This window comes from Miniopterus natalensis, chromosome 4, assembly GCF_054644295.1.
Source record: "Miniopterus natalensis isolate mMinNat1 chromosome 4, mMinNat1.hap1, whole genome shotgun sequence".
Classification (NCBI taxonomy): Eukaryota; Metazoa; Chordata; class Mammalia; order Chiroptera; family Miniopteridae; genus Miniopterus; species Miniopterus natalensis.
Window position 1 is genome coordinate 69,436,566 of NC_142084.1, and position 19,901 is coordinate 69,456,466.

General features: G+C 51.9%; 1 protein-coding gene across 1 annotated transcript in view; it reads left to right on the forward strand.

The window, feature by feature from the left end:
• Nucleotides 1–19,901, forward strand: part of CACNA1A (calcium voltage-gated channel subunit alpha1 A) — a 163,898-nt gene that overhangs the window by 121,132 nt on the left and 22,865 nt on the right. Inside the window, exons 25-33 of the mRNA XM_087816760.1 lie at nucleotides 485–645; nucleotides 2,001–2,138; nucleotides 3,704–3,905; nucleotides 4,988–5,152; nucleotides 7,466–7,576; nucleotides 12,025–12,108; nucleotides 15,068–15,073; nucleotides 19,507–19,623; nucleotides 19,778–19,843. Coding sequence (XP_087672886.1) covers nucleotides 485–645; nucleotides 2,001–2,138; nucleotides 3,704–3,905; nucleotides 4,988–5,152; nucleotides 7,466–7,576; nucleotides 12,025–12,108; nucleotides 15,068–15,073; nucleotides 19,507–19,623; nucleotides 19,778–19,843 — 1,050 coding nt within the window. The remainder of the gene's footprint in view (nucleotides 1–484; nucleotides 646–2,000; nucleotides 2,139–3,703; nucleotides 3,906–4,987; nucleotides 5,153–7,465; nucleotides 7,577–12,024; nucleotides 12,109–15,067; nucleotides 15,074–19,506; nucleotides 19,624–19,777; nucleotides 19,844–19,901) is intronic.

The window sequence follows — 19,901 nt, forward strand, 5'->3', positions numbered from 1 at the left end:
TTAGGACCCAATGTGATTAGAAGCAGAGCAGGGTGGGGGACATTCCAGACCAGGACCCCCACCTTCTCCAGGGGTTGATGGAAGGGTCCCATCTTGCCCAGGGCAAAATCTCCTGGGCACAGGAAGTCATCTCTCAAATCCAGAAGTCCAAGCGATGAAGACAGGGAGTGGCGTGAGGCAGGGATACAAAATTAACAGGAAATTCCCTCACCATTGAGGACCTTTCCTCTTGCCCTGAAGAGCCACACCGTTAACCTGGAGAGGCTCATAGAAGGGTTTCCACTTCCCAGGGGTTAAAATGGGGCATTTTTGGTATTGGGTCCAGACCCAACATTTACTTCTCAGAACTGTGTGGTCTTAACATGGCTCATGTCCTGGTCTGTAAAATGGGAACGATGACAATACTCTGGTATTGTGCGCTGCTGGAGGCGGAGGCTCGGCAGGCCCCCAGCCCCTCACACCCTCTCTCAACCTCACCCGTCAGGCCGTGTTTGACTGTGTGGTGAATTCCCTCAAGAATGTCTTCAACATCCTCATTGTCTACATGCTGTTCATGTTCATCTTTGCCGTGGTGGCCGTGCAGCTCTTCAAGGGGAAGTTCTTCCACTGCACCGATGAGTCCAAGGAGTTTGAGAAAGACTGTCGGTAGGTCTCCACTCTCCGAGGGTCCCCACTGGGGCTGGTGGGTGGGGAGCTGCAGAGGCACCAGTCTCCTGGCTCGGAAGCTGCAGTGCTGGGCCTGGGGAGTGACCTGATGGAAGCCGCTGGAGTCTGGAGAAGGGAAAACAGTGATGGAATTTTAAGTCTCTGTCCATCCCTTTGGGATGAGCCATAAACTAGTTGCTTAACTTTTCATTCACCAGTTTTGTCAAGTGGGGGATATTAATACACATCCATGCTCCCTTATATGAAACCTTTACAGGCAGGTGTGTTTCAAATCAGAATATTTTGAGATTTATAGTGCATGACCCTCACAGGGCCTGCCACCCTCGGCTGGGTCCAGAGCAGCCCTGTTCTCAAACTTTGTTACCATGTGGTACACAGTATTTCTGCCCAGAAACGTGTACCTATTTGCACCAAATGGGATAAATAACAAGTATCTAGAGCCTCACATCCAATTGGGTCAAGTTTTGTTACCAAAGAAGTGAAATCCAAAATGGGCACATTTTGTCAAGGGCTAGATAGTAAACACATTTGGCTGTTTGGGTCACAGTCTCTGTCGTGACTGCTCAGTGCTGCCACACAGGTCAGAAGCAGCCGGGGACAAGCAGATAAATGATTTGTTTTCAACCATTTAAAAATGTTTTAAAAAATACTATTCTTAGCTTATGGGCCATACAGAAACTGGTCCACATTTGGTCTAGGGGCCATAACTTGCCCACCCATGAGATAGGAGAAGGGTGTTTGGTTTTCAGAACTTTCTGGATTTGGGGGTGTGGGTGAGGGGTCGTGGGCCTCACGACGGAGGGCTCTGGCCTCAGCTCAGGGAAGCGCTGGGCCTTCCATTTAACCGAGTGCTCAGTGGACACTGCTGGTGCTGGTGCGGCAGATGTCAGCCTGTGGTTATTTTGGTGGCTGTTCCTAGAACTGGAAGGATCCTGGCGTTTGGCCAGAGCTCAGCTTTGATTCCTGCCCTGAAAAGGAACAGCCACCGCCCCCATTGGCCTGACGTACCCAGAAATGTGCCTGTCTCTCTCCCTGCTCTTAAACCCCCAAATCTGAGGCTCCCCCATCGAGACTAGAAGTTTTCGCATTGGAAGAGGGTGCTAGCCTCCGTCGGCGCTGCCACAGGTCGTGGGGTCACAGCATCACCCGTGGGCTTGTCGCAAGCTGGATACACACACGAGGGAGAAATACGGGGTGTCTCTGCTTCCCGGGCTGAGGGAGAGGCAGTGTGGGCTGGTGCGCCCCTCTTCCTCCTCCTCCTGTCTCCAGGAGCCAAAGACAAGTGTCCCGAGCCCCCTTCCTGCTCTTACTAACGGCCCCACTTTCCGTGGCAGCGGCAAGTACCTCCTGTACGAGAAGAACGAGGTGAAGGCGCGGGACCGCGAGTGGAAGAAGTATGAGTTCCACTACGACAACGTGCTGTGGGCCCTGCTGACGCTCTTCACCGTGTCCACGGGCGAAGGCTGGCCGCAGTAAGTGGGCCGCCAGGGAGCCCCGCAGGAGCAGCTCGGGCCCCGGGGAGCAGGAGGGGAAAGGGGCTGAGAGCCCACTGCTGAGAAAGACCTGGGAGGGGCGGTGTGCTCCTGACTCCCCAAGATGGGGGCCCTGCTAGATGCCCAAGGGTTGTCACCAGGACGTCAACCTCCACATGTGGCCGGGCTTCTAGGGGCAGAAGTCCAGCCCTCACTTAGCTCACCAGGCCGAGTGCACGGAGCTGCATCCCAGGATCTCCCAGAAGGGACACTGTTTCTAATTTACCGAAAGGCTCCCTGTACACAGGCAGTCATGTCCTCTTAACCCTTTCTATGCTGGCGAATGCAAATCTCCAAGACAGGGCACTGTCCAGGTCTGACCACAGGACCATTCTCTCCCAGAGGGGCCAGGCCTGGGTGAGACAGTGAGGCTGAACCGTGCAAGTGCAGGGTCGGACCCTGTCTTTATTTGAAATTTTGATGATGTTCATCACGGGGTTTGGGACATTCATTTTGATTTACCAAAATACTGCACTAAAATACTATTTATCTTGATTATTGAGGATGTTGGAACCCCCCTTAATTTGTGCCCAAAGCAAGCGCCTCACAGTCTGTGCCTTAGTCCAGCTTCTCCTGGCGATCTGAGAAGCACCAGGTTGAAAGCTGGGTAGATTCCAGTATGTGCCCTCGGCATCCTCACCACCTCCTCTCTCAGCAGTCATGCCAACCCGCACATCTCTACTCACCCACGCACACCCTCAGTGCCCACACACTTGGGGCCAGTGGAGCCCAGAAGGTACCTTTGGGTGAAATATTTAAAGACACTCCTTCCTCAACAGACTTCATTCCATCTGTCAGAAAACCGTTTGTGATATACTTAATGATTTTACTCAAATAAGGCACTTTATGGCCACCTGCCAATAAGTTGTCTACACAAATACACAAATCTATCATGTCTATGGTATGAATGTCACCCCTGGGCACAGAGCCCTTGAGCAGTGCACAACCTCTGCAACCGCACAGAGCAGCTGTGCACACACACGTGCATCCCCATTGCTCCTCTGCAGCTCCTCACCACCTGAACTTAAACACATGTGTGCGCGCGCACACACACACACACACACACACACACACACCCCTCCGTGCACACACACACCCCCTGCCTCCATGACCCCTACTCACTCCTGGTTTCAAATCCCAACTTGGCCACGCCTGAGCAAATCATTTTCGGTGAGTCACTTTAAATTGCTGACAATTGGTTTCCTTGTGTGGAAAATGGAGCCAGTAAGAACCTCCCTAAGAGGGTTGCTGGGAAAATAAATAAACCATTGAACTTCTTTTCTGGCACATAACAGGCTCCCAATACATGGTGGTAAAAGTAGCTGACGTTGTTAACACTCCCCACAGACAAAGGAGGTGAGAAGCCTTCGGCTTCATAAAGTAACCACGGTAACTGGAGTCAGAAAACAGATTACTTTTATTTCTTGTCCATTTTCTCTTAATATTTCTCTCTGTTCCTGTCCCCTTGTCCCACTTGCCCCACCTCCCCACCTCGGTCCTCAAAGGGTTCTCAAGCACTCTGTGGATGCCACCTTCGAGAACCAGGGTCCCAGCCCCGGGTACCGCATGGAGATGTCCATCTTCTATGTCGTCTACTTTGTTGTGTTCCCCTTCTTCTTCGTCAATATCTTTGTGGCCTTGATCATCATCACCTTCCAGGAGCAGGGCGACAAGATGATGGAGGAATACAGCCTGGAGAAAAATGAGGTGCCACTTATCAGTTGCATCCCCCATTTAAAAATAGACACTCCCCTCCCCCACCTCCCCACATACATACACACAGGAACCAGCTTCTGGGGGCATGTGGGGAGGGAACAGCAGCATTCTACAAGCAGAACCAGTCTGTGGTTTCCAGAGGAAAATATATCAAATAGAAGATGTATGCATCAGACAGTTTAGACTAGGTTATGCTTCAGTAACAAGCATCCCCCAGGTCTCACTGCCAGCTATCCATAAAGGGGGTGATTTCTTGCTTACCTTGCATGTCCCAGTGGCTCTGCTCTATGTCGTCATTATCCTCATTCCTTCCAATATGCTTCAGATAAAAAAGAGAATATATATGGCAAACCATCACCCAACTCTTGAGGCTTGTGCCCAGAAGTAACACAAGTCACCTCTGCTCACATTTCATTAGCCTGAGTGAGTCACACATCCACATGGGATGTCAGTGGGGCTGGGAAGTATAACGTCCCTCAGGGAGGTGTGGCGAATATTTATGAATGAAAATCCAGTACAACAGAGTGTATAGACATGGTCCTTTGTCTAGCATCATCCAAGCTAGATGGAGGATCTAGAATGTATCCTTCCTCTACTCTGTTGGCACCTAAGACATCATAACCATGATTCCTCCCTCTATCTCTCCCTCCAAGAGGAAGAGAAGCAAAGTATTCAGTAGGAAAGAATGGTTAGGCTTCAAAGTGAAACTTTAGTTTAAATTCAGGTTTGGCCCAGTTTATAGCTGTTCCACCTCAAGCAAGTGGCTTAACCTCTCTGAGCGTCTATTTTCTCATCTGCAAAGTGGAGCTATTAATAGTACCTACTTCCCATGTTTGCTAAGGGGATTCCATGAGATAATCGGGGACATGTCAGTGCCAGTTCTGGCAGACGGTGACTTCTCAAGGAGCCATGGCTGTTGGGAGAACAGAGCCATCATGGCAAGCGTATGTGGAGTCCAGGAATCCTAGCTGGGGGCAGGATGTGGCGGAGAGCCGTGCCAAGTTAGCCAGAGGGTGTTCAGTGTCTGGCGCTCTTCGCCTCTGGCCCTCACGCCACTGGCCTGTCTCCCACAGAGGGCCTGCATCGACTTCGCCATCAGCGCCAAACCTCTGACCCGACACATGCCCCAGAACAAGCAGAGCTTCCAGTACCGCATGTGGCAGTTTGTGGTGTCTCCGCCTTTTGAGTACACCATCATGGCCATGATCGCCCTCAACACCATCGTGCTCATGATGAAGGTGAGCCCCTGGCCCTGCTACACCCCACCACATCCCTGCACCCCATACCTGCCCTCCTCTAGCAAAATGGAACCATCTGCTGTGAGACCACACTGTTACCACCCAGCCTGTGCCTGACACACACTTCCGACCACTCTGTCTGGCCTGCTCCTTCTAGCGCGACCTGCACAGCCCTTCCTCCAGGAAGCCTTCCCTGAACTCCCAACACTGCACCAGGTGCCCATCTTTGCAAGCATCCTACAGTGTTCTCATATGCCCTGATATCAGTGTAGGTTGCCCGACAGTCTCCCCACCAGCCTGTGAGTTCCAAGGGGCCAGACAAGTCCTGGTCACCCCTAAATTGCTAGGGTTCCATGAGGGTCTGACTGGAGGGAACAAAAGGCCCTTGCTAAATATTTGATAAATGACATGAGGAAGGAGGGACAGGTAAGGACCTTGCCACCCTCAGGGCCACACAGCCTCTTTCCATTTGTGCTTTGAAGACCAAAGGCCTGGATTTGAGTCCAGCGCTGCCCTTTAATTCATTGTTTAACCTTGCACAGTGACCCATGACTTCTCAGGGCTTCGGTTTTCCTATAAATAAAATGGGGGTGTTAATAATAACACCGTCCTCCCCCAGTTGGAGAGGAGGATTGAATGGAAAGTTCAGGCAAAGACATTAACACATTTCTGGATGCTTCAAAAACACTCAATAAACTGAGCTGCAAATTTTTGAACTGGTGAAAAAGTAGTGCCTGTTTTCATTCAAAAACCCTTCTCCATAAGCAGGTTCTTTTATTTTTTCATTGTTATGATGATGAACAGTTTCAAACAAATGGATGAGAACGGATACGTAGAGCACAGCATTTCTCAAACTAATGTGTGCACGGATCATCTGGGTCTTGTTAATAGCTATGCTGGTTCGGCAGGTCTGAGATGGGCCTGGGACTCTGCATTTCCCAACAGCATCCCTGGACCACACTTTGAGTGTCCAGGTCCTCATGGACACCCAGTCTCCATTACCCACAGTTACCCATCTAAAACACTTTACTTTTAACTTCATCTATTTTTTTCTCATTTTTTAAAATATATCTTATTGATTTCAGAGAGAGGAAGGGAGAGGGAGAAATAGAAAAATGAATGATGAGAGAGAGTCATTGATCGGCTGCCTCCTGCACACCCCCTGCTGGGGATCGAGCCCCAACCCGGCCATGTGCCTGCACCTGGAATTGAACCTCGATCTCCCACATCGTAGGTCAATGCTCAACCGCTAAGCCACGCCAGCTGGGCTCTCATTATTTTTATTGAGGTGAAATTCACATAACATAATATTCACCATTTCAAAGTGTACAATTGAGTGACATTTAGTATATTCACCATATTGTTCAGCCACCACCTCCATCAATTTCAAAGCAGTTCCATCCCACAAAAGAAAACCAGCCCCCATTGGCAGTCACTCCCCATTTCCTCTCCCCTAGCCCTTGCAACCACAGTCTGCTTTCTGTCTCTATGGATTTACCTATTATGGACACTTCATCTATGTTTTTTAAGTATTTTAAATTGTAAACACCACACTCTTTTGCCCTTAAGTTCTTCAGTATGCATTTCTTAAAAAGAAGAGCATTTTCTTACACATTCTTATTTTTGACAAGATGAGTGATAATTCCCTAAGATCTATATTGAATTGTCCCTAAAATGTCTTTTACAGTGAGTTGTTTTTTGAGCCAAGATCTAAATGGCTACATTGGGCCTCCAGTTTTTGTCTTGTAAATCTCCAACCTCCCCATCCATACCTTCTTTTTTTTTCCACGCTCTTGACTTTTTGAGGAAACCAGATAAACCGAGTGAAATGGTTCCAGCCCTGGGTGCATGGGTTCCCTCGGGGTACTATATCATCTTCCTCCATCTGCGATATTTCCTAAACTGGGAGTTAGGTCTAAAGGTTATAGATTCAAGTCTGATTAAATAGTTCAGTCAAGAATATTTTATAAGGAGTCAGAAGAGCAGTTACCTCGGGCAGGTGACCAACTGGGGAGGGATACAAGAAAACTCTTTGGGGTTGGAAATGTTGTAAACCTTGGTCTGGGAGTGGTCTCATGGGAGCATGCAGGTAGGAATGAAAAGAGAGATCTGAGGAAACAAAGGAAATCCTGTAGGGAGCATGCTTTAGACATCCTCGCAAGTCCCACCCAGCCAGGCTGACCCAGGGTCTAAGACAGGATCCAAGAAAGGAGATTTTGTTTTGATGTGAAGAGCTTGCCTGGAGTTGACTCCACAGGGCATCAATAGGGACCCCAAGTGTGACCCCGACACCCTTCCCTCTTCCTACTCTAGTTCTATGGGGCCTCGCTTGCTTATGAAAACGCTCTGAGGGTGTTCAACATCGTCTTCACCTCCCTCTTCTCTCTGGAATGTCTGCTGAAAGTCATGGCTTTTGGGATTCTGGTAAGTACAGCCTTGGGGCTAGAGTTGGGGGTTAGGGGGAAGCAGGGAGGGGCACTGGGGGCTGGGTGGTGGTCTACTCACCTGGCCCAAGCCCCCCAACCCCCGTGGTGGCTTGAGCATCCCTCCAATGCCCACAGACTCTACTTAGACGTTCTTGTGCTTGCCAGGTAGCAGCGACAATACCTGGCACATGCTGACTTGTTATGTGCAAGGCGTTCATTCCTCAAAATGACCCAAGGGGTGGGAATAACTGTCATCCAGGGGCTTTAGAAACAAGCAAACTGATATCCAGACAGTCCAAGTCCATGGCGTTCAAACTGTTCCAACTGCAGTCCACAGTAAGAAATACATTTTACAATGGAGCCCGGCACACAGGCGTGCATATCGACAACCAAAATGAAATTTTCATGAAATTAGTGCCAACCCTTATCACATGCCCTGAACTCTGAAGTTGTCAATTCTACTCGATTCCATTTCCTTGTTTTTTTCAAATGCAGTTTAGAACCCACTCACTTGATCTCACCTCCCAGTAATGCAAATGGTCTTAGCCTGAGGCCCACTGAGCCCTGAAGGGATCTGTGGATGGGTGAAGGAGGATCTGTGAAATTACATGTGAAAAAATTACATCTTTATCTTTTGCCAGCTGCTAACTGGACTTTAGCATTTCCTTCCATCTTGCAGGCAGACAACAGACCCCTGCAGTATTAACAATACAACCTGTGTCACTGATAAAATCAGATGCCTGCCTTGTGCATTACAGAGGTTGCAGGGACTTCAGAGTTCAATTTGTGCTCCTCATTGCTTTAGATTGCTGGTGGTTACCAAACCTCCCATTAAAACATATTTAGTGTATTGAAGTGCATTCATCATTAGATCACCATTTAAAAATATTTTTGATCATTGTATTTCAATATAATGAGTGTTCTTGCAATTCTGAGTATTTTATTTTATGCATTTATAAAACTTACTCTCAGAAGGTCTTCCCAGATGAAGAAGGCCTGAGGTGAAGAAGGCCTGAGCTGAATGGGTTGTAACTTGGGGTGACTTCAAGAAGGTCCCCAGTGAGTGACCAAGCTGAGACTTGAAACAGGGTGTCTTCTCTCTTGACCACCCCATTAGCCTGTTTCTCTGCGAGAATGATCTGCAGCATGTGGTGCCAGCCTGCGTCTCAGGGGGGATGGAGCCTGGCTCTCACCTTGGCTTCCCAAAGTGGTAAAGGGCGTCAGCGTTAGCACCAGAGAGATCTTGATTCAAATAGTATCCAGGCTCCGTCACCTCAGCTCTCTCTCCTCCGTCACAAGAAGGGCCCGCCCTCTGCCTCTCTCTCAGAAGAGCTCTTGCAAACCCTAAATGCAAATAATGTGTGTCTGGGGACAGTGAAGCCTGGCAGTGAGCACTCAATAAATGCTAGGAAGGGTTACAATAAAGCTCACTGCCCCACCTCTCTCGAATGCAGTGACTCCCAGCTCTGCTACCTGTCAGAAGTACTTGGGGAGATTTTTTTTTAAATATGTTTTTATTTATTTGAGAGAGAAACATAGATGCAGGGAGAGAAACATCAGTCGGCTGCCTCCTGCACGCCCCCTACTGGGGATCTAGCCCAGAACTCAGGCACGTGCCCTGACCTGGAATCAAACTGGCAACATCTTGGTGCATGGGATGACGTTCCACCAACTGAGCCACACCAGCCGAGCTTGGGGAGATTTTTTTAAAATTGAATCATGCCCAGCGGGCGTGGCTCAGTTGGTTGAGCGTCAACCTAGGATCCAGGCGATCGGGGTTCGATTCCCGGTCAGGGCACATGCCCGGGTTGCGGGCCCAATCAATGACTCTCTCATCATTGATGTTTCTGTCTCTCTCTCTCCCTCACCTTTCCTCTCCCTGAAATTAATAAAGATATATTTTTTTAAAATAAATAAATAAATAAATAAATAAATAAATAAATAAATAAATAAAATTGAATCATGCCCCAGACCCACCCCAAGATTCTAATCCACTTGGTCTGGTGGGGGTCCCTGAATCTGTATTTTTTTAAAGATTTTATTGATTTTTATTGATTTTTTTAGAGAAAGGAACAGGGGCGGGAGAGCGATGTGAGAGAGGAACATCAATCAGTTGCCTCCCACACACACCCCAACTGGGGATCGAACCCAGAACCTGGGTATGTGCCTGCCACCTTTTGGTGCACGGGACAACGCTCCAACTAACTGAGCCACCCTGCCAGGGCCTGAATCTATTTTTAATAAATTCCCCCAGGGGAGTCCAGGGTACTACTCAGGCTGTCAGGCCCTGCACTGCATACCAGCCAGACAGGGGAAGCACCCTGAAGCCAGGACAGTGGCAGCATTCCTGTCCTGGGAATGCCACCAGGACAAGTCATAGAATGTGTATGGGGAAGAGCTTGAGCTCTGATGTGCCCATACCTGGGTGCGAATCCTGCCTCAGCCCCTTTCTAGCTGTGTGGCCACAAGCAGGGCACTTGGCCTCTTTGCTCCTGTGTCCACATCTGCAAAATGAGAGTACCATGGGCCCTGCCCAATGCAGCTGTCAGACAATTTTCATTCCTAATCAGTCTCCTGGTGATGAAGTGATTTTCTGCCATAGGCTAGGGCTCCAACTCCCCAGCCTTTGACAATCCCACAGGGGCCTACAAAAAGCCTCCCGCTTCCATTTTAGATGAAACCCCAAGTTCCCCATGTGAAATTTAGGCCATAGAGGGGAGCCTTGTAGTCCAGGGGCTTGAGGCCTGTCACTACACGCCGAGGAAGTTGCCTTCCTTTGGGCTCCCCCAGAAGCAGAACCTGAGACAAGGATTGAGTGAAAACTTATCTGAGAGGTGACCCCAGGAAATACATGGTAGGGGAGATGGGGGTCCCAAAGGTATCCAGTACAGGTTGAAGTTCTGCTGGGGATCTCCAGGTGGCAGCAGAGCACATCAGCATCATTCAATTCACAGGGGAGGGAGTTGGGGTGTTACCCTCCAGTGCCCATCAGCCATAATTAAAGGCTGCTCCCAGGGGAGCTGTTCATTCCCCAGCAAATATGCAGCCTGGGAAAGCCCCTGAGCAGAGTAACAAAGGTGCGCAGTCAAAATATGAAGGGATATGAGCAGGGCCCCAGCAGCACCTGCTAAAATACTAAAAGTGCCAGCAGAACCTCAATTGCTTTTAGGTAAAACAACAACGTCACCTATTGAGCACCTACTGTATACCAAATCCCGCTGAGACTCCATAATCTTATTGCTCTTATACCCTATCTTCCAGAAGAGGGCACCAAGACCCACAGAGTCCAGCTCAGGACATTTAACTCAACCTTGCTGAAAGAATTTGATACTGGGAAGCTCCAAAGTCTGGGCCCATCTCCGTGAGGCAGAGGGGCTGCTGCAGAGTCAGATACTCAGGGGGGTAGCTGAGCACTTAGAACACCCCGGCCTCTGCTTTGTGAGGATGCTGGGAAGGCCTGTGTTTGGTATGAGTCCCACCAAGCCTTGAGGGGAGGGCCATCTAAGCCAGACCCTTAGACCCAAGCAAGGGTGGGCTCAAATCCTGTGAAATATTTCAGTATTTTAACGACAATTAGCTGTACCTGTGTGTCCCAGTTGAGCCAGTACCCAGCCCAGGGATATACCAATCAGAACCTATTAAGTCAGCTACAGTAACAAACAACCCCCACATCTCAATTGCTTTGTTGACATTCAGCAGGGGGGCTCTTTGCCTATAGTTACTCAGGGACCCAGACTCTTGAAGCATCCCCCATCTAGAATGTCCCAGGTTGCCAAGGTTAAGAGAGTTCTGACAGTCTCACACTGGCCAGGAAGTGACTCACGTGGACTCTGCTCATAGCCCATCTGCTGGAACTGGACACATGGCCCCGTCTAACCACTAGGGAGCCCAGAAGGCCTCTCCACCCTTGTTACTATTCCCTTTCTCCAGATTAGGAAGTGGAGGCCCAGAGAGGTTAAGTCACTAGCCCATAGCCACACAGCTGGACAGTAGCAGAGCTGGGATGTGAACCCAGTGGTCAACCCTTTTGGGGAGTATGCTGTAAACACAGTCCTAATTCAATAGGGTCCTCAACATAGCGTCTGGACTCGAGGTCCCAGCCTGGGGTCAAATCCTGACTTCCGTGCTGCTCGCCTACCAGGGGGGTGAACGACTTCACTCTCTGAACTTGTCTTGTTTAAATGGGTGATAATCCTTGCTTCCAAGGGTCTTCTCCCCAGCAAAGCTGAAGAGGGACCTAGAGGCCCCCTCTGGGGCCAGGCGAGCCAGTGGCAGGCCTGTGGTTCTGTGGAAGAGTGACCCAGAGGAACCCACTCACTTTGCTACTTAAATGACCAAGACTGTCCCAGGCACATGGGCCAATCGGCACCTGTGCCCCAGCTGGTCATGGGGGACTGGGCATGGAGCCCTGAGATGGCATCTCTGTCTTGTGGGTCCCCATTCTAGAATTATTTCCGCGATGCCTGGAACATCTTCGACTTTGTGACTGTTCTGGGCAGCATCACTGACATCCTCGTCACTGAGTTTGGGGTAAGTTTCCTGCCAGCTTCTTTCTGGGAAACTCCTGGCGGGGGGGGGGGGGGCAGGGAAGAGGTCATCCCAAAGCAGCAGGTCCCAACAGCCACAGCTGGCTCTTCCTAGCACTTGGCCCTGAACAGAGAAGCAGAGCCCCCAAAGGCAAGGGTGCCCCCCCAGGAGGGCAGCTCAAGAAAATAGGGGTTCCCAAAGCCACGGCCATGGGACCAGCATTGCAGCACCAACTCCTCTGCCTTGCTGACTTATGAATAAACCATGGGGATGAGTGTATTGAGAGAACTGAGACTCTTAAAGGATCCAAGGCTGAGCCCCACCCCAAACCCCACACAGTGTTGGGCGCCCAGAGGGAATCAGCTTCAAGTCCATTCTGCCTGAACTAACAACTCTGGTTCATGGGCAGGAGGGAGCAGTGACCCTTGAGCCAGCAAAGGGACACCACTCCCAGAGCCTTGGGAGGATCACAGGACATCCACCCTCTCTATCTCCAGACCCCAGGGTTCCCATGTGGGGGTCTCTGGACCTCTTTGGGATGGCCCCACATTGTCCTTCTGCCTTGTCTAGAAGACTCGGGGCCCCAGAACTCCTAGTCAAGACCCCCTCTTTGGCTGTTTGCCAGTGAGACCAGGTTTGAGGGCCTTCAAGAGGTTCAGGGGAGAGTAGGAAATCCTCAAAGCAGGAGCAAAAAGGCAGCATGTGTCAGAGCCAAGAGCCAGTGTGACATTCACCTCATAATAATAGCAATAAAAATAATGATGGCTGACAAGAATGGGGCATTTGCTGTCTGCCAGGCACTGTGCCAAGCATTTTACATGGATTAGCTCATAGTATAGGTGTAGGACTTGGCATATAAGAGAATTCCCTCAGAGGGTTGAACTGAAGGAATCAGAAAGCAAAGCCTTCCCTTGGAGAGGTAGGGAGGCATCCAAAACCCAGCCACTGTCAGGAGCTGTTACCTGCCCAGGTGCTGAAGTGGGGAGGGAACCTGAACTGGATTGGGGATGGGCCACCTGATGGTACACATGGAGGAACAGAGCCCTAACAGAGACTAGGGACCAATGCAGGAAGCAAGCCTGTGGGTAGAAATTCCCCAGCCTTTCTCTCCTTGTGCCCTGACTCCTGCCTGCACCTCCCATTGGCCAAGCCCAGCCAAAAGGGAGCCAGAGGCCCGGGATCCAGGGGGATGCTCAGAATAGGCAGAGAAGAGCAGAGAATAGATCTGGGTGGGGTGCTGCCCAAGAAAGAGGGTATTGTACCATTTCACAGATGAGGAAACTGAGGCACAGTGCTCAGGGAAGTGAGGCACCTGCCTAAGTTTACACAGCCAAGGCTGCTGACTCCTGAGAACGCATTTGTGTTTCCTGGGCTATCCCCATATGATCCCTCAGCAGAAAGAAATCAATTGACCCATTCTCTATCCTGGAAGACTGGCAGGGCTGGGGAACTACACAGAAGAAGGCCATTCCTTGGTTCATCTCCCAACACCCTCACCCAAGTGGTATCCTGGCTACACTTCTTTGCCTTCAGCTCCAGTGATCCAGAAGTCCCTCCTTCCCCTCATCTCACCCCTGATACTTTCCTTTAGAGAGGTCATGCCCACCTGGGGTCTGTCCCTATTGGGGTGCCCCCACCTGGCCACTGTCCCCTGTCAGAGAGCCAGAGCCTAGACCTCACCTTTGTCCTAAGTTTCTAAGAGGTCTTAGCTCCAGCTGGCATCTTACCATCCAGCTGAGCTCTAGACAGCCTTGAACCAATGACCCTCTAGGTCAAGAGGTTGGAAGGAGTGGCCCACCACCCCAGTAAGGCAGGTGGAGAAAGTTAGTTATAACCTCCACTTGCCAGTAAGAGATCCATAGGGCTGGACCCCAACAGCTCATTCTCCTGGCTGCAAGGCAGGGGAGGCAGGAGGGTGGGCAGCATGGGATCCAATTCAAGGACATCAGGACTATTGCAGTAGCCAACAGCCCTCCCTACGAGCTGTTTGACTTTGAGCAATGGTATTACTTCTTGACCTGTATAAAGGGATAATCTTCATAACTAACCCCAGCAGATCTTGCAAGCCTCCCATTCATTCATGCAATCAGTAAGCATGCATTGAGCACCTGCTGTGTGCCAGGCACTGTTATAGGTGCTGGAGACAGAGCAGTGAGCAAGTCAAAATATACAAGAAAGTTGCCCCAAAGGGCTGACATTCTAAGGAGAAAAATAGCAACTTCTAACAAGTCAGAGCCATCTGTGTGAAGTGCTTGACACAGAACCTACCAGAAAATAAATAGTTCACAAATAGTGGCTATGGTTATTGCTATTATTACCGTGAATGTACTTGGAGTTTTAGTTTGTTAGCCAGCCCCCCAGCTCTGAGTTAGAATCATTCAGAGGGAAAGATAGAGGGCGGGTGTTTGGACCCTTTTAAGAATGATAAACCCAACCTGGAGTGGGGGAAGGCCTGCCCTGCCGGGCAAGGAGCCCACAGTCATCCCTTCTGCCTCCCAGGTAAGCCCACTAGGCCTGAGGCAGGAGGAACCAGACCCTCGGGAGGGCAGGTCCCCAGGGTTTTGGGGGGAGAGGGCATGAGACCCACTGGGCCTCAACTGCTGCCCGCAAGTGGCCGGGGTGACGTGGGTTTGCCCTGCGTGCGATGGATAATGACTGTGTTTCTTGTCTTGTCTCTTTTCATGCCTGCTCTTTAAACTGTATATTGGCACAACGCCGTCTGAAAAACTCATCCAATCAAAATGCACTATGAAATTCATTTGTTCATCCATGACGTGGTCTGTGTGTTCATACACCAATGACTATCTCCCAACCCACCACCACCACCCCCACTCCCCGCCCGGGAACCGAAACCCATTGGTTTTTTGGCACTGGTTACAAATCAACCTAAAAAACGCTGAACACGCCTCCCCAACTGTCCCCGCCCGCCCGCTCCCCCTCCATCTTCAACATCTGCATCTAGAATCCGGTTGGTCTTACTTCTTTCTGAAGTCTAAATGCCTTACATTAACTGTGAACGCATCTTCTCGCAGCAGCATTGCACGTCATGCCCTGGGCTTTCTGACTTGGAATGCCTGGCACACCACCCCCACCCCCACCCCCACCCCCGTCTGTCTGTCCCTCTCTCCAACCCCCCAGCCCCCTCCCTCTTCATTCCTACAGAGCCCCTCCCTTCTCATTGTTTTCATTGGGTTCTGAATTGGGGTTTTCTCTTTGGCTTGGTTTGCATCTTTTGCAGAGAAAAGAACGGGTTTGCCAGGACAAGTCGGCTGGCCAGGTCTCCCAGCCCATTGCTTACACACATCTGACCCTCGGAATCCTCAGCTACCCTCAAATCACTCCAGTTCCCTGTTCAGCTCCTTGGAGCCTGAGCCCTGGGAAAGCTCTTCCCATCCCTCACCCCATTCTAAGCCCTCAAGCTCTTTGGGCTTCATCACCAGAGACAAATCTCCAAGTCTGATGGAGGAGGTCTGAGAGGTGGGCAGCATGCGGTCAAAGACTCAGGCGAGGGGGACTCAGAACAGCTAAGGCTGGGATCTGGCTGCTGCCAGAAGGGCCGGCCAGCCAGGGCCCTCTTCTGAAGCCCTGATCTGCACATGCACGTGTGCCCCCCACACACACAGTCACTGCACACACATGCCCTCTCCTCTTTCTGCCTCTGACCCTCCTCTCTCTTCTCTCCCCTCTACGTAGACACACATGCGTATCCCTCTCCTCTCTTATATCCATCCACCCTGCTGCCCATACCCCCCACCCCAGCACACGCAGTCTCCATCTCTCCCCTCACTTATTCAGCTCCTTACACACTTGCACACCTCTCACTCTGCTAAATCTCACCTGCCTCTTCCCCACCCAGCCCTGAGCCCTTTGAAGGACCCCCAGGATTTGCACCAGGATTCCTCCCTGGCTAGCGCTCCACGTGCGCCCATTTACCAAACATTTAATGAATCCCAGTTCCATGCCACAGGTGGAGGGGTGGGCAAAAGAGGACACCACCACTGCCCCCCTCACCTACAGTTAGGTGGGGGAGGCAGGCATTGGTCAAATCACCCCTCAAACCCACTTGAAATTATAACTGTGCTGCAAGCTTCAGGATGAGCAGTGTTAACAAGGTGGGGAGAGGGGGAAGGGCATACGACGCCCAGGACAGCACATGCAAAGGTCCAGTGGCAGGACAGCATGCAGGGGTCAGGGTCTGCAAGTGAGGGGGTGTGGTTGGAGCAAAGAGCAGAGGAAGGCTGACCCATAGGAAGTAAAGAGGGCAGAAGGGGGCAGGCCCCTGGGGGCCTTGTGTGGGAGCCCGGGAGGATTTGGAACAGGGGAGGCGCCATCAGAAGTGTGATTAGATAAAAATCACTGTGGCTGCAGGGCTGGGAGCGGTCTGTCAGGGTCTGGGCTGGAAGTGGGCACCAGGAATGTCAGCCCTGGGATGTGGAGGAGGCCAGCAGAGGACTACCCATCTGAGCAGGACCTCTCCAGGACCCAGGGATGGGTCACCTCTGGGCTGTGGGCAAGAGAGGTACCTGGAGGGATGAGTCTGGCTTGAACTGGGAGGTGGAGGTTAGAAGAAAGCCCAGGGTGGGGAAAAGCAAGAGTGTTTGAGATGCCTTTAAGGACACCCTGGAAGAAGTCAAGTAAGCAGGTGGTTATGGGATCTGGAGCTCAAAGGCCAGTTCTGGGCTGGAGGTAGCAGGATTTCCTACAAATGGCAGGATTTCTCTGGAGCCTTTGGGTGGGTGGTTCCCATGTCCTGAGTGCTTACACACCTGAGCACCGCCAGCCTTCAGGGCCTGTGCCCCACCCAGGCACCCTGGAACCTGGATGCACAGGGCAGGGCTGGTGGAGAGGACAGCTGCTCCTTGTGGCCTGTGGACGGAAAGATGGAAGCTAGAAAAAGGGAAGTTGCCGGAAGTTCTGTGAGCACTTGAAGGACTCGATGCAGACGTGGGAAGAGGTGTAGGGGTGGATGAGGGCAGACTAGCACCTTCCCCTGCCCCATCACCTGGACCTCTCTCATCTCCACCCCTACTACCCTGTGTGTCTCCCTTCTCCCTTGGTTCCAAGAAGGGCAGCATGCTCTCTGCACGCATCTCCCTGTGAGCCCCCCTTGCTTCTCCCGCATGGTGGCAGGCTCCCCTGCTCCCCCCTGAGCCCCCGAGGCTGCTTCCAGGGCCTGCCTGCGTCTGCATGCTGAGCCGAGTCCACGTGTATGTCCCACCCCAGGAAGGGATGGCTTGTACTCTGGGGATGGATGGGAGAAGGCTAGGGACACCTGGGCCATCAGCCTCATCCCCAGGTGGAGCTGGGTGGCTAGATAAGGCTGGGAGTCAGGTCAGTGGGGCACAGAATGTGACTGTCTCTTAGCCCAGCTGGGTTTGGGGGCTTATTCGAGGAGCTTGGGACATTGTCACAGCAATTGGGCCCACTGGGGTCAGGGTAGGATCTCCCAGTCCCCTCTCCCATCCTAGAGATGTGGGGGCCAGCTGATTTGTCCCAGAGAGTGCCCTAGACTTTGCCAGCATATCCAGAGGCATCTCGCCAGCCTCAGAAGTTCCTTGAGCCCCCATCACTGCCTTGGCTCCCAGGCGAGAGCTAGTGGGTACAGATCTGATAGCTGAGAAGCCCTGGGGAACCCGCCTTGTAAGATGCCCATATAATTCATCATCCAAACTTTTGAGACCAAACTTTTGGGGTGCTGTGACTGTCAGGGCAACCTGTATGGTCATCCCTGTGCCATTTGGGAGTGAGGGCTGGGCCAGTTTAAATCTTGCTCCACGCCTGTGTCGAGGTCTCCAAGTACCCTAGAGCAGAATCCAGTTAAGGCCTCCCTGCCTCCTGCCCACTGGGTGATTGAACAGCAGAGATCTCTGTGAACTCAGAATGCCTCTGGTGGCTAATAAGGGGCCATAAGCCAGGAAAGCAGTTGCTGCTTCTAGAACATGGGCCTTTGGCAAACTAGAGGACATATGGCCTACTTCAAGGCGGGCAGCCGCACCTGAGCCCCAACTCACTATTGCCAGGATGAAAGCAGGTTCAGGGTTGCCAGAAAGCCAGATTTGGGAGGGTGGGGGAGTCTGATTTTTAAACAGTGGCAACTATTTTTAAGTTAAAAGCTGCTCAGGCCCAACAAAATAACTTTGTCGACCAGATGACCAGATTTGGTCCATCTGTGACTTGTAGTGTCTTGTCCCCCACCAGTACCCCGAGACCCTAGATGGCGAGTCCCAGGACAGTTACATAATGACCAGGGCCCGGACCCACCATCTCTGGCTGGCTGCCTCCCACCTCCCCCATCCCCCTGCTGTTTGGCCCCAGGTTCTGGCTTGGGCGGGAGGAGGTAAAGGCAGTAACTAGACAGGGGTCTTTGAGCAGAGGCAGGGGCCACCCAGGGAGGTCCTGGGGGCAGGGACGGCCTACCTCCCCGCCCCCAGCACCGGCCCCTCGGTGGGCCTGGGCTGATGGCCAGCTCACCCACCCACGGGCGCTGCGTACTTCCTGCTTCCCGCAGGCCTGGTCCCGTGCTACTCCACCCAGCCCCAGAAGCTGAGAAGCCATCCCTGAGAGGGGGGAAAAGGGCCCCAAATGCATCTTCTCCGACTCAGCGGGCAGCGAGGACTCGCCCTGCAGCCGAACAGCCCCAGCTCCCTCCCGTCCTCCCCATGCCCGCTCGCCAAGGGGGTAAGAAAAGATGCTCTTCCACTTCTCCAATTGGCTCGAGTCCTCTTGGCCGTGGGGTGAGGTGAGGGCGGGCAGGAGCGGGTGGGCCGCTCGGCAGGGCAGGGCAGGGTGCCCAGTGAGTCCCACGACAGATGCATTTCTGGCCTAGAGCGGAACACGCCCTCGGAACCCGCACATGTCCACCAGGCCTGAGTGCGCTGGCTCCCCCACCCTGCCCTGGTGTTTGTGCATCGTTCGTGTGATGGATTCGGCAACTTGACCCGCTTGTGTCCTATCGTCTCAGTGCATTTGGTTGTTGGGAGAAACAAAAACCATCTCGATTTTTTTCCTGATTGGATGATTTGGATATATTTTCTTTTCCTTGTTCTTTTGTTATTTCTTCCCCACCCCACCCCCACCCCATTCCTTTCTCTTCCTGTTTCTTTCCTTTTCCCCTTTGCGGATGGGGCTGGCAGGGAGGGCTTATGCTTTTTGAGTTGATGCCTTTTCCTCCTTCCCACCCTTTCCCCCACACCCACCCCACCCCACCCCACTTTGTTCCTTTTTCAAGTTTTTTCCTCTGCACCATTGCATTAATAGTGCTTCCTCTCCTCTCCCTCCTTATTTGGGGTCTGGCTTGCTTTTTCCTGTTGGTTGGCTTCACGTAGGGTCCTCTGTGAGTGGTGATGGCTCTAAGCCCCAGGGGGTGGGTGGATGTTCACCCCTCTTTCTCCATTTCCCCAGAATAACTTCATCAACCTGAGCTTCCTCCGCCTCTTCCGAGCAGCCCGGCTCATCAAACTCCTCCGTCAGGGTTACACCATCCGAATTCTTCTCTGGACCTTTGTGCAGTCATTCAAGGTGAGCCTCTGCCCCTGCGCAGGGTGAGAGGAAACGCAGCGCCCCGTCTCCCGCCGCTCTGGCTGCATCCAGAATGGAGGTTGGCGGTGCTCATGTGGGCGCGCTCGCAGAGAATGTTATCTGCAGGGCTCTTGTCTGACTTCCTTCCCGCCAGGCGCTGCCCTACGTCTGTCTGCTGATTGCCATGCTTTTCTTCATCTATGCCATCATAGGGATGCAGGTGAGTGCTGGCCCCGGATGACCTCAGAGCCGCCCAGGGAGGGCCACCGCCCTTAGGC